This window comes from Nycticebus coucang, chromosome 13 (genome assembly GCF_027406575.1).
Source record: "Nycticebus coucang isolate mNycCou1 chromosome 13, mNycCou1.pri, whole genome shotgun sequence".
Classification (NCBI taxonomy): domain Eukaryota; kingdom Metazoa; phylum Chordata; class Mammalia; order Primates; family Lorisidae; genus Nycticebus; species Nycticebus coucang.
Window position 1 is genome coordinate 62,407,959 of NC_069792.1, and position 15,165 is coordinate 62,423,123.

Genomic DNA, 15,165 nt, shown 5'->3' on the forward strand with positions numbered 1-15,165 from the left:
ACAATGGCAGAGTTTACAATGGTACAGCTGCAAGCCAAGGAAAACGAAGATTGCTGAGACCTAGCAGAAACTAGGAAGAGGCAAAGAAGAATTCTTCTCCAGAGACCTCTGAGGGAGGATGGCCCTGATGACATCTTAATTTTGGACTTCTAGCCTCCCCAACTTTGAGAGAATAAATTTCATTTTTCTTAGCCACTAAATGTGTGGTAAGTTGTCATGCAAGCTCTTGGAAATTAACACAAGGATCGACAAAGGACTGGTCAAAGAGGAAGGCCTACAGGGTTTCCCAGAAGTCACCCCTGAAGTCACACATAGGGAAAATGAGAAATTGTGGCTAAATATACCTTTGTTTACAAAATGTTTATTATAAAATTTTATAAAATATTCTCTGCACGTTGACCACTTCTTTATAAAATTTTGTATGAACATTTTATAAATAAAGCTACATTTCTCTACATTTTTCCCTATATATGACAACTTAAGGAGTGACTTTTGGGACACCCTATATAGTATCAGGCAAGTACAACCATAGTAAAGTTTGGAGACTAAGAAGCATCACATAAAAGCAGAGTATATTATGGAGTGTGGGGAAAAAGACAGAAAGCTTTAAATTTGACAACTTTGAGATCACTATTGACTTGGAGAGGACAATTTTAGTTTCCAGAGCACCATAGTAGAGCCTGTCCCTTAAAATAGCCCTTCTCCTTGCGTTGTATGCCGGAGTCATGGTGGGCTGCTTTAATTTTTTGACATCTTCAATAGAATGTAAGTTCCGTGAGAATAGAGGCTATATCTTGTGTTTACCAATATTTACCTGTTATCTGGAGTCTGGAACATAGTAGTTCCTCAGTATTTGTGGAAAGGATTGAAGGATAGAGGGAAGGAGATAAGAAGTAGAAGTTATGAATTTAGTTTACACTTGATTCTAGGACATGGAGGGAGTTGTTAATAGGAGGAATTACAAGTAGACAGTTGAGTGATAAGATTCTCTTTAGAGACAGGAGAAATTAGAATAAGGCATCAGTTTAATAAAATAGAGAAAATCAGGAGATAATAAGGCCTAAATGAGAGTTTGGGCTATATCCATGTGTAATTGTATTGTAACTTGGCAAGTGATATTATGCTAAGGACAAAAAACAAACTTGGAGAAAGATTCTAAGGGTTCTGGACTAGAAGAGCTAATTTTTTACTTTTCTTTTTTGTTTCTTTCTATTGTTTTCCAATTACCTCATGTAGTCTTTGTGCTACAAAAGCTTATCATCTTACTTTACAAAAACTGTTACCATTCTTATTTTATAGATAAGAAAACTTTCCCAAGGGCAAACCATTGGGAAACCAAAGCCAAGATTCTGTCATACATTCCGATTATAGAACCTACATTCTTAAGCATAGGGATAGAGATATGTGTGTAAATTCATGAAAAAATGCCCTATTGAATTCGAAATACTTCAGGGTATCATTTAAATATGTCCTTCTTAAGATACACTTTGTGAATATTATCAATGTTTTTCAAATTTTTCTGGTTCACGGATATGTTCCCAAAGCAGTGGCCACCCTCCCCCAAACATGGTTTTCTGAAATCACCTCTTCTTTTCTACCCAACCAACTTCTATATTTTACTCTGTATTTTTATTTAGTTTACAATATTAAAATTATATTATAAAATAGTATGCTATCTCATTACATATATTATCAGTTCATGGAAAGATCCTCTTGTATTTTATAAAATTGATCTACACTAAAAGCTTGTCTCAGTTTTCTGTATCTTGGTGTCATGCTGTCTTTAAAGCCTAGACTTACATAAATAAGTAACTTCAGATAGCAGCCATTTTTTTCATTTTTTTTATCAGCCACAAAGTAGTGGGTCATTGAAAAAAGATACTCAGAATGTGGCCAAAACATCTAAATTATGTTTTAGGCTACCATTAGAAAGAATTTTGATAAGTATGTTTTCTTGTTAACAGTTCTCTTGTATCATACATTGGACTGGAATTGTTATCCAACGACACAGTACAGGAGATAGCCTCTTAACTATCACAAGAAAATATTCAGAAAAAGGACATTTTCAGAGAAGGGAGATGGATATTGTGGTTGTTCTTTACTGTTGCAAATCTTACCAAAAGTTTCAAAGGACTCATTATTACCACAACTAACTCTGTTAACATAACTCTCAAGCTTCATCATAGTGATCTTGAAACATACATAAACTACATTCACAGTTATATGTCGTATTTGTTGATTGAAAAATATTCAGCTTGGAGAAATACAACCTAAGTCAACTTTAAACCATTCCTCAAAAATAAACAGGGATTTCATTAATCTTTCCTATATTTTTTACTCTTTATCGTGAGTTTTTTTTTAATTCTCCATGAAGAAAAGTCATTTCAACTCTGAATTCCAGACATTGACCAGTAGCTAAATCATGGTGTATGTTTATATATACCTCTCAAAGTTCCTTCCTATTTCATTAAAAAAAAATTATTTAAAAAGATGAGTACTCAGGGGCAGAGCCTGTGGCTCAGTGAGTAGGGCGCTGGCCCTGTATACCGAGCATGGTGGGTTCAAACCTGGCCCCCTGTGAAACTACAACAACAAAAAAAATAGCCAGGCATTGTGGCGGGGTGCCTGTAGTCCCAGCTACTTGGGAGGCTGAGGCAAGAGAATCACTGAAGCCCAAGAGCTGGAGGTTGCTGTGAGCTGTGATTTCAGAGCTCGACTGAGAGTACCAAAGTGAGACTGTCTCTTAAAAAAAAAAAAAAAAAAAAATGAGGTGGTGCCTGTAGCTCAAGCGGCTAAGGCGCCAGCCACAGACACCTGAGCTGGCAGGTTGGAATCCATTCCAGGCCTGCCAAACAACATGACAACTACAACCAAAAAATAGCCGGCATTGTGGCGGGCGCCTGTAGTCCCAGCTGCTCGGGAGGCTGAGGCAAGCGAATCACTTACTTTGAGTTTGCCATGAGCTGTGACACTACAGCACTCTACCTGGGCGATAGCTTGAGGCTCTCTCTCAAAAAAAAAAAAAAAAATGAGTACTCAAATTACTGAATTTCTCTTGTTTAAATCACTCATTTGAACACCTTAAGAAAATTTAGATGTACACTTAAACTGTACACTTAAACACAGAAAAAAAAATTTCAGATTGATATGAGGGTACAAATATTTAGGTTACATTGTTTTGTTTTCATTTCTAAGGTGAAGTTCAACTTGTAATTAAGCCCTTTACCCAGAGTGGGTTCTTTAGAGCTAAACTTTGACATAAGCTATTCTTGGTGATTTTTGTATCATAGTTATACAATAGTTATACTGTTATACATTCTTTTTTTTTTTATTAAATCATAGCTGTGTACATTGATATGATCATGGGGCATCATTCACTAGCTTCACAGACCGTTTGACACACTTTCATCACACTGATTAACATAGCCTTCCTGGCATTCTCTCAGTTACTGTGCCAAGACACTTACATTCCACATTTACCAAGTTTCACATATACCCTTGTAACATGCACGCTGGTGTAATCCCTCCAATCCTTTTTCCTCTACCCACCTCCCCCACACTCCCCTCCCTTTCCCTCTTCCCCCTATTCTTAGGTTGTAACTGGGTTATAGCTTTCATGTGAAAACCCTAAATTAGTTTCATAGTAGAGCTGAGTACATTGGGTACTTTTTCTTCCATTCTTGAGATGCTTTACTAAGAAGAATATGTTCCAGCTCCATCCATGTAAACATGAAAGAGGTAAAGTCTCCATCTTTCTTTAAGGCTGCATAATATTCTATGGTGTACATATACCACAATTTATTTATCCATTCGTGGATCGATGGGCACTTGGGCTTTTTCCATGACTTAGCAATTATGAATAGGGCTGCAATAAACATTCTGGTACAAATGTCTTTGTTATGACGTGATTTTTGGTCTTCTGGGTATATGCCCAGTAGAGGGATTACAGGATTGAATGGCAGATCTATTTTTAGATCTCTAAGTGTTCTCCATATCTCTTTCCAAAAGGAGTGTATTAATTTGCATTCCCACCAGCAGTGCAAAAGTGTTCCCTTTTCTCCACATCCGCGCCAACATCTCTGGTCTTGGGATTTTGTGATATAGGCTAGTCTCACTGGAGTTACATGATATCTCAAAGTAGTTTTGATAAAAATACTAGAGGAGAGTGCAGGGAAAACCCTTGAAGAAATCTGTCTGGGCGAGTATTTTATAAGGAGGACCCTCCAGGCAATTGAAGCAGCTTCAAAAATACACTAACGGGACTTGATCAAACTAAAAAGCTTCTGCACAGCCAAGAACACAGTAAGTAAAGCAAGCAAACAGCCCTCAGAATGGGAGAAGATATTTGCAGGTTATGTCTCCAACAAAGGTTTAATAACCAGAATCCACAGAGAACTCAAACGCATTAGCAAGAAAAGAACAAGGGATCCCATCGCAGGCTGGGCAAGGGATTTGAAGAGAAACTTCTCTGAAGAAGACAGGCGTGCGGCCTTCAGACATATGAAAAAATGCTCATCATCTTTAATCATCACAGAAATGTTATACATTCTAAAACAAAAAATGGTCTTGAAGAATCATCCTTGTCAGAGTTTATCCTATTGTAGGTTTGGCTTCTTTTATACACACAACCCTATATTTTTTTTCCAAGCACTACTTTGACCTCTTTAAAATTTATACGCCATGTTGAAAATCTTCACCAGTTATTTTACCATTGAGTATACAATAACCTTCATAGATACCATCATAATAACTAATAAACATAGACCAATAAAATAATCAAACTACTACTGTGAGTGCTGTCATCTGGTGGTAAGTTAAAGAACCTGTTTATCAAGCAATATTTCAAGTACATATGTTGAGTGCCTTAGAACTCATTGGTATCATTTAATAGTATCTATTAGGAATGGTCCTTTTTTTAAGCTTTTAGGCTCATTTTTTTTTCTTTTTTTCTTTATTTAATACAAAGTTGGCCTTTTCTAAGGTATGTGGGTATGGTTTAATGAAAATTATTTTTGTTATATACATTTCACCTTCTAAAGTAATTCATAAACTGATCTTGAAGGAAACTTCAAGTAATTTTTTAAAATTTTCTTGTTCTATACGTCTTATTATTTCTCAGACTTCTATCATCATTTGATCAATTTTAGTTGAAAAAATGATGATTTATCTTTAAAAAAACTTTTGTGTTTCTATTATAAAATTTTCAAATACAATAATCTCCCTTTATCTGCAATTTCACTTTTCATGTTTTTGGTTTCCTATGGTCTGAAAACAAGTGTGTGCAGTACAATATTTTGAGAGAACAAGAGAGTCCACAGTCATATAATTTCTTAGTGTTTTGTTATAACTTTTCTATTTTATTATTAAATTGTAATTATTAATCTCTTAATGTGCCTAACTTATAAATTTAATTTTATCATAAGTACTATGTATAGGAAAAAACATAGTAGTTACAAGGTTCAGTAGTATCTGCAGTTTCAGGCATCCATCTATTGGTTTAGATGGTTTGGAACATATCCCCTTAACAGATAAGGTGGGTAGGGGACTACAGTATACAAAAATAGATCAGTATACATGGATCATTATGAAAGTTTTGTTATACACAAAAATCAAGAAATGTAAAATCTGCATGGATAGAAACCAATGAAGCCCTCCCAGCAACACAGATAAGCCAAGCAAGTTGAAATTTGCCCAGGTGAATCAGAAAGGACAGTTGACTATATTTGTTGGAAGTAAAATAATGGGCCATAACAGCCTGTCTCAAAACTTTCATAGTGACCTATGTAATAAACTGTATCTTTCACCCATCTTTAGTAATTATCCATATCCTGTTGTCCTCATTACATCTATTCTGTTCACCATTTTTTATTGATGTTGTTACTCTTCTGCATTAATTTGAAAGGAAGTTTAAATATCATTTCACCCATAGTATCAACAACATTACCAATAATTTCTTAATATCATATAATACTCAATCTATATTTAATTATCCTCTATTGTTTTAAAATGTGTTTTTGGAGTTAGTTTGTTTCAATCAGGATCCTACTGATGTTCATACTTTGATACATTTCTTAAGTCTCTCCTAATCTGTTACAGTTCGCTCTCTCTTTTTCCCTATGCCACTTATTTGTTGAAGAAATTGAATCATTTGACCTATAAAATTTTCCATATTCTATAGGTCAGAATATGGATGTGTCTCTCTGTGTCCTTACAATATTGTCTACATGTTCTTCTATCCCTCATTTTTCTATACTATAGTAAGTTGCTATAGAAACTTGATTAGTTTTAAATTGGGGGGTTTTTTGTTTGTTTTTGTTTTTTAATATGCAAACTTTATATTTGGGCACCAAAATGCAATATATAACAAGAAACCATTATTTTGTCAATGACATTATTATCTCATCTAAGAATACAGAAATTATATTATTAAGAAACAAAAAAGAGAAAAAACTTAAACTGACTTTGTTAGGGGAAAGGTTGCTTATTTGGCTCTGGTCATAGTTCCATCATATCTACTTTCTTTGTAAGTTCAGCTTCAATGGAATCTAATTCTCTTTTTGCTTCTTCAATTTTTACTTGAGCAAGAGATGGATTTGCCATTAAATCTAAATAGGACCCCAATTTTCTCTTCAAAGGAATAGTCTGTCGTTTTAACTCTGCCAATTTCTCTGATAATGCTACTAGAGACTGATGAGACAGAGACGCATCCATGCCTCTGGCTGAAAGCTGCTCCTCTGCAGCTTTGATTCCATATCTGAACTCCTCTGACTTTGCTTTCAGAAAGTCCATGTTCTGATGACGATGGTCAACTTTGGCCCTTTCTGTAGACAGATGCAACTCTGCTTTTTTGAGATCCTCTTGCAGACATTTTTCTAATACTAAAGTTGCAGTTAGATTTTTTTCAAGTTTTTCCAGTTCGAGCTTGATTTCTTCATTTTTAGATTTGGTACGAAAAAGATTAGAGGTCAAATCATGTTTGTTTGTTTTTAAAGAATATTTCCCAGGTGACACAATAGCACCACAAAGGGAGGCAAGAGGTGTCTGCTTATTTCATTTTCAGCAGTGTTAAAACTGCTCAGGTGGTTGGTATTAGTCTGACCTAGAAATTCCCCCCTCAACCTTTTACACATGGTTTTAGCATCCATTGTTGTGTACTGTGGTTTACTAGCAACTTTCCCAGCCCACAGAAATGAAATTCAGTGATATATTCTTCACTAAGAGGGAAGAGGCATCCTACCTGTATTGAGCAATTTCTGTATGCCAGAAGTTCTGCCTAGCAGTTTACTTACATTCCCTGCTTTCTTCCCAACATCTGTATGTTCCACACATCATTGCAGTTTAATAGACAAGGAAATTGTGAATAGAAAGATCAGTTTGCTCAAGATCATGTAGCTAGTAAGTGAACCCCAGTTATGCAAGTTTGGGGAGTTAATTTTGTGAAAAATTTTGTGAAAAAACATCTGTAGCATTTGTGTTGCTGTAAATAAAGTAATGCTAATGTGATGTGAGCTAAGTACTACCCTTGCCCCAATTCTGGACTTTTAGAGCCCAGCAGATAATTTATTTCAATGTTAAGTTTTCTTTAATGAACTAAAACTGTAAGGTCTATGGTAGTTCATTTTATAGAAAGCCATGACGTCTACCAAATAACATTTTTATAAGATGAAAAACTCTATCACTGAGATTTGTACAAGTCTTTAAATACCATTTGTTCTCATGGTTTGGAGTTAGTCTTGTCCAGAGCAGCAAGCTGATGTCTATATGACCTCCCAAAGTCGTTCCCAGTCCTGCAGTTCTCACACTAATGAATTCAAACAGAAAAGGATTATTGGTCCAGAACTTGGAGTATCTTCAGAGCCAGAATGTAGGAAAAGTTACAAAATACAGATGTCTGTCAGGGATAGGCTCCAAAGAGAAATGCAAGCCAAAAGTTAGAAATAGATATGTTATTGTAACAACAAAAAAAAAGTTTGAATTTGGCTTTTAGCCAGAAGAATTTTTTTTAATACTCAGATCAAACTATTAAGCCATGGCATCCAGTTGACATAAAGTAAAGTCCTGTGGTTGAGGATATGTAGTTGAAAAAAAGTATCATAGTTCATTTCATTCAAGCGAGTGCAGACCAGCTCTCAGTTCTTCAGATCTGTGCCAGTTTGTCACTTTTAGAGAATCCATAATCCTGTATTTTTCACTCAGGAGAAAAGTCATTCAGATGTTCTTTGGAATTAATCTGTTTTTGCATATCAATTATAAATGGAACTCAGAACCTTTAAAAATTGTGTAATTATGTACAATATGGCAAAAAATTTATATTTTTTAAACCAAAAAGTAAGCCATTCTTTTTTATTGTTCTGTTTTTCATTCTATTGAGGGAAAAGTCTCTGAAACTAATACCATTTATTTTAATTGCATACTAAACTTTTAGGAATTAGTTATATTAGGGAGAATTTGTTCTTTGTGATGTTTTTGTTTGTTTTTACTTTTTTAAGAGTATCTTGTCCCAAGAATACTTTTTTCCCTTAACAACAGGGTCAGGAGAAAATCAGAGTGGGGAATAACCAGGAAGCTTCCTCATTATTCTGGATGAATGTAAGAACTAGTTGATGGGGACCACCGGTTCTTGAATTTTTTTTACATCTGTCCATACTATTTTCTAGTTTTCTATTTTACATTTTTATTTTTTTACTCTCCATGAATCTCAAGAGAAAACTTTGCCACCCATGATCTGTGATATACCTCTAAACAGCAAATTAGGTGTCTGTGGCTTTTATGCTGGCCTATGATGTGTTATGAATTTCACTAAATTGTCTAAAAAGCACTCCCAAAACTCATCTTTTCCACATTACATTCTTTCTACATGATGATGTGCTTAACAGGACATAGGTCACCACCAAATAATAGTGGTCAGTACAGCCAGAAATTTTATCTGCAAATTCATGAATAAATTCCAGCCCAAGAAATTTGCCTCTCTGAAGATTTTCTAAGAGATGATTTTGCGAGACTTAGGAAATTATCAATTCTATGAGAAGCTTCTTTGTTCCCTGAGCTACCTGAAACCTGAAAACAAACTAAGTGAACAGAGTTATGGTTTGATATGTTTGGCTGATACGTAAATAGACTTATTTTCTAACACATGTGGCTGTTCCTGTTATAAATCAGCTCCTATTATAAATCATAATTGGCTCTGAGCTTCTGTATTATTTCAGGCACATTTGACATGACAGACAAGAGGAGAGAAATCATAATCAATACCAAGGACATTCATGTTTTTCTTGCAATAGTATATGTCATATACGCTCCTGACAACTTTTTTTACATTCCACTTTGTGGGTACAGTGTTGAGCTGTTCATTTAAGAGTATAACTATCTTGGGAATCTATACAGTATACTTATGTTTGCTTTATCAGATTTAAACAAATATTTTGAAATTCCAAGTTGTTATTCGTGTTGTAAACAAAATTTTTTATATACATGATGATAAAAAATGATTCTTGCTTTTTAAGTTTACATTCAAATATTACATATTTTATCCATTTTTTAAAAATGTTTCACAGTGGTTAATACTAATTACGTTTTCATTTCTTATAAGTTGGATTTATGTATATCTAAAATATGACAGCTCACATTTAGTTTAATAGTATGTATCTTGTATTCATTTTGCAATGAAATATTTCTAAGACAGGAAAGGTCTTAAGTTGAAATCTGCAAATATCAAACATATCTTACACTGGTGGCTTACGCCTATAATCCTGGCACTTTGGAGGCCCAGGCAGGTAGATGACCTGAGCTCAGGAGTTCAAGACTAGCTTGAGCAAGAGCGAGACCCTGCCTCTAAAAAAATAGCCGGGCATGGTGGCAGGCACCTGTAGTCCCACATACTTGGGAGGCTGAGGCAAAAAGATCTCTTGAGTCCAAGAATTTGAGGTTGCTGTCAGCTCTGACACCACAGCAATCTACCCAGCAGGGCAACAAAGTGAGACTCTGTCTCAAAAAAAAAAAAAAAAAAGCATTCTCTCTCATCTGGGCTAGGAAAGTTCTGTCTCTTTATAACACTTATATTACCCTGGGCCTATTTATATTACTGATTCTACGCTCCACTTTGGGCTTCTTGAAGACACAGTTTGTATGTTACTTACCTCTGATCTCCAGAGCCGTAACATAGTATTTAGTGGGTGTTGACTGTGACTGAATAAAAGCTTTAAACAAAATAGAATAATTGCCTTACCGTATTGAGACTGTTTCCTAAAGGCAATTGCCAAAGTAAGGCCTTGTCTGCATATTCATTATAGTCTAGGCTTTACATACTATTGTCATGATCTATTTGATGGATCTGCAAAGCCTATTGGATGAGCAGGCTGAAGATGTGAAAATGCTTGCAGTATTTCTGGTGAGAGGATTGAACAAAGACAAAACAACAGGAATTAATGCCTATTCTGTACCAGGTACCGTCAAGGAGAGGCAGGAAGTTACAGGGATCCATAAGCTAGAGTTCCATATGGACAGATATACACAGATAACATAAGATAATATTACTACGTGCCATAAGAGTTTTGTTGTTGTTATTTTTTGTTTTTGTTTTTATTGAGACAGAGTCTTACTTTATTACCCTCAGTAGAGTGCCCTAGCATCACAGTTCACGGCTGCCTCAAACTGTTGGGCTCAAGTTATTCTCTTGCCTGAGCTTCCCAAGTAACTGGAACTACAGGTGCCCACCACAGTGACAATCTCTTTTTTAGAGACAGGTCTCACTCTTGCTCAGGCTGGTCTCAAACTCCTGAGCTCAGGCAATATACCTGCCTAGGCCTCCCAAAATGTTAGGATTACAGGCATGAGCCACTGCACCCAGCCCAAGAGTTTAAACCATGTGTATGTATTTGGGGAGTTCAGAAAAGAAATGTCTTCTAATCTGGATGATTGGGGAGGGCCTTTTTTTTTGTTTGTTTTTCTTTTTTGATTGGAGGTATAGTATTTTTGAAAGATGGATGAGATTTTAAGAAACTGGTGGAGACAAACTGATGACAGCTATAGGTCTATGTAGTATAAAAATGGAAGATTAGTCTGGGGAGAGGGTTAGGGGCCAGAATTTGGGCCTAATTCCTTAGGAATATTAATGGAATTTGCACACAATTCAATTTTTACCACACTGTGTTTTATTCCCCTAGAACACTTACGCAGAATACCATGGGTTAACCAAGATTACTATTTTCAAAACTATATTGTACAGTCTGCCCCTTACTCAGGAGCTGTTTATGTAGACTTAATTTTTTAGTTTTTCATACTTTTTCTTCTCCTTCCTGTTACCTGCCTACAGATAATTTTTCTTGTCATAAGCACTTCTATCAGAGTCAAAATCACTTGAGTCTCTCTTGCCTACCTTTTAGCAGCTCTGTAGAAGATCTAGTAGAAAGGTAATATAAAATTATGGACTGATAAGAGAAAATGATCTCTTCCACTGATAAATAGCTAATTAATGTAATTTGGACTACAAAGATAGAATCAAACTTAGCAGAAAGTATGTAATAAGTATATTGGCAAAGAAGATAAATATTTTTAAAGACATTCTTCAAATTATTTCTGGCACCCCCAGGTGTTTGACTATTTATTACTTGTTGTATGTTCATGAATTAAAGAATCACATGTGTGTGTCTTGCTGACTACTGTATCACTAGTTTGTTCTTACCATGGAAACGTTTAATAAATATTTAGTAAATAAGTATGGCACATCCTTGAATAGATATTTATATATATGTATGTGATATGTGATGCATATAAAAATATCTATTCAATAAAGTATAGACAATGTTAAGAATTGCAAAGAATCTGAATTTTACCCTACTTGTAAGTTAACAAGTCAGCCTGCAACAGTTTCATGGATAACAATAGAAAACATGAGAAATGAAAGACAGTTTGTCCTTACACCAGAGTGTCTTCAGGTATGCTGGTTCCCCAAGCCTTAATTCTCTTAGGGTGACATGAAGAAGACAGAGTGACACCTCACACACAGTGAGTTTTTTTTACAAGAGAGGAACCCTGAATTTGGGGAACTTAAATCTTTTGTAATGGGCAATAAGCCTGCTTGCTATTTTCTCTGTAGAGAGACACTATCTGTGTCTTCCGTGGCTATACATACATCCTTGAAAACATAGTCTAGGAAAAAGACAGTCAATGGATGACTTTATCATAAGGTATATGAAAACATGATAGATTCAAGGAGTATCATCTCCTAACAGACAGGCTGTAAACATCCTGCAGGCCCCATGTAGCCCAACACTCATTTTTATACATAAAATTTTATTAAAACACAGACCCACTCATTTACATATTGTTTATTTGGTGCTGTGGTCAAAGCCAAGTAGTTGCAGCAGAGACCATATGGCAAATAAAGCCTAAAGTATTTACTGTATAATCCTTCACAGAAAAAGTGTACTGCCCACTGATCTAGCCAAAACATGTGATATTATGACAAGGTTTTATAAAATATGTTAAGCCTGCTTTTTGTTCTAAAAACAAAGACTCTTGACTACCTTGTAGCAGCTCTATAGAAGATCTGGTAAAATTATAAAATATTTAAAAATTATTCTCCAATCCTTACTGACTTCCTCCCAATTAATCAGAGTTGCCTATCTGTCCTATAGTTCTCTCATTATCAAGTGATCAAGAAGCTATTATTAATGAGTACCATATATTTAACTTTTTAGCTTTAAAGATAATCATGTAACAAGTTATCACACTGCTAAATATTTAGTTTATAAACATTCCTATTTTGTCAGGTTTCATATATTTGAAAACCTACCACAATCAAGAAGCTAAAATATGGGAGTCAGTATAATGAAGTAAAAAATGCTTCCTGGTTCTAGAATCCAAGTGCCCATTCTACAATTTATTATCATTGATACTCTTGGCAAGTTATTTAGCCCTCCTGAGCTTTATTTTCCTCATCTGTAAAGTGAATACAGATTACTGAAATTTGCAGACTTACCATTAAAATTGAATAAAATAATTTAAATCTTCATACATAGTATCACTTTAAACTATTATTTCTCTTCCTAAAATATAAGCTTCAGAAAGTAAATCTTATATTTCTATCTCTTTAGAATCTTATATTTCTCTCTTTAGAGATAGAAATCTTATATTTCTCTCTTTAGAGATAGAAAGAGCCAGAATAATCTTATCCCATCTTTTTTTTTTTTTTTTTTTTAAAGACAGAGTTTCAAGCTGTTGCCTTGGGTAGAATTCTATGGCATCACAGCTCACAACAACCTCAAACTCTTTGGGCCTAAGCAATTCTCTTGCCTCAGCCTCCCAAGTAGCTGGGACTCTCTTGCCTCAGCCTCTCAAGTAGCTGGGACTACAGGCGCCCACCACAATGCCCAGCTGTTTTGTTGTTGTTGTTATTGTTGCAGTTGTCAATGTTGTTTTAGCTGGCTTGGGCCAGGTTTGAACCCGCCAGCCTCAGTGTATGTGGCCAGCGCCCTACCCACTGAGCTATGGTCACTGCCTTATCCTATCTTTTTAAAAATTTTTATGGATAAGGAAACTGCAGCTCAGCTTGGTTAGGTGACTTGAGCTTAAGGTGGCAAAACTATTTAACAATTAAATTTAGATTACAATTAAGCTCTTTCAGATTCCCAATTATTATCTTTGTAATATACTATGTATTTGACTATGTTTGGTGCCAATGTGTAAAATACCCAACAGAGAAGACACTAAAACACAATGTGAGTTTAGGGTTTGTACTCTCATTGAAAAAACAACAAATTAGTAAAGTTGCTTCTGCTCTAAGTTTTGACTCAAAAGTTCTTAATATGCTTTTATTATTTCTCTATAGTAAAAAATATTATCTTGAAAGATGTCATATTACACACCTGCATTTGCTTGAAACCTGGTAGCTTGATAAATTGATAAGATAACTGGGTCATATGTTAAGTTTTTTGAAAAACCAACCCAAACATAGATCCTAATAAAAGAATGTTACACATTTCCTTTAAAGTCTAAAAAGTATTTCTCAGGGCTCTTAAATTACCATATTCTGATACCAAGGGAAAATAAAATCTGGACTTAGAGTCTTGTTTGTACTTAGAGGGTTTTCCGGACAGGAAGGCAGTCTTGATGCAAGGCAGTAAGCCACAATACCAGTGGGGCATTACAGGTGAAAAATCTGCAGCTGTACCCCTTCACCACAATGTATTACAAGTGTATGCTGAAGTATTTCCTGTACAGAAATAGGGTTTGGTTAACTTTGTCTCCCAAGAGTAGATCACATTAAAATATTATAAAATCATGATTTCCTGCATTTGAATACTTGTGGTTTCTCAACTGGTTCCAATATTAGAAGGGTTTGGAGGGTTTTTGTATGACTTCTATTAGTTGAAGATGTATAGAAGCTTTTCTTTTCCTTCTTGAAAATCAACTAAAATCAACTAAAAATCAGATACATATAAAAAGAAATAATATTATAAGCTAAAATGTTTGAGATTACAAACACATTTGTTTTCTATCTAATTATTGGTGTTTTCAAAATGAAGAGAAACAACCAAATTCCATTATCATATATATTTTATTTTTAATTATTAACTATTGAAAAGTATCTCTACTCAGTTTGCATTTGCTCTTTGTGATGATTGCATCTCCTGTTATAAATTATAAAGAAATGTTTTTTATGTTTAAAAGGATAGTTAGGCTCTAACACATTCATAAATAGAAACCTCTTATTGCATAGAGTCAAAGCTAGGTTTTTTTTTTAGTTTATCAAGGTTTTAATGTTGGTGTTGCTGTCCATTCATCCCTATTTCAATATATACACTGTTTCTTTCAGTCACTAAACATGTATATTTTGTGCTCATACCTTATTTGAATTTATTTATTTGTTGATTTTAAGACAGAGTCTCACTCTGTTGCCCTGGGTAGAGTGTTGTGGTGTCATAGCTAACAGCAACCTCAAACTCCTGGGCTCAAATGATCCTCTTACCATGTAGCTGGGACTATAGGCCTGCTCCATCATGCCCAGTTAATTTTTCCATTTTTAGTAGAGGCAGGTTCTCACTCTTGCTCAGGCTGGTCTCAAACTCCTGAGTTCAAGCACTCCACTTGCCTTGGTCTCCCACAGTGCTAGGATTACAGGCATGAGCCAATGTACCCAGCCTCACTTTTTATTTTTTAACTCTC

The 15,165-nt window shown here is 35.0% G+C and overlaps 2 protein-coding genes across 8 annotated transcripts in view; one reads left to right on the forward strand and one right to left on the reverse strand.

Annotated features, from left to right (window-relative positions):
* Positions 1–15,165, forward strand: part of VPS13B (vacuolar protein sorting 13 homolog B) — a 980,186-nt gene that overhangs the window by 834,070 nt on the left and 130,951 nt on the right. The gene's annotated exons all lie outside the window — the stretch shown is intronic.
* Positions 6,460–10,160, reverse strand: LOC128564006 (HAUS augmin-like complex subunit 1). Its single transcript, XM_053559599.1, has 2 exons — positions 10,137–10,160; positions 6,460–7,041 (listed from the first exon to the last, which is right to left on the reverse strand). Exons 1-2 carry the CDS (start codon positions 10,158–10,160, stop codon positions 6,496–6,498), a joined length of 570 nt encoding a protein of 189 aa, XP_053415574.1. The 3' UTR covers positions 6,460–6,495.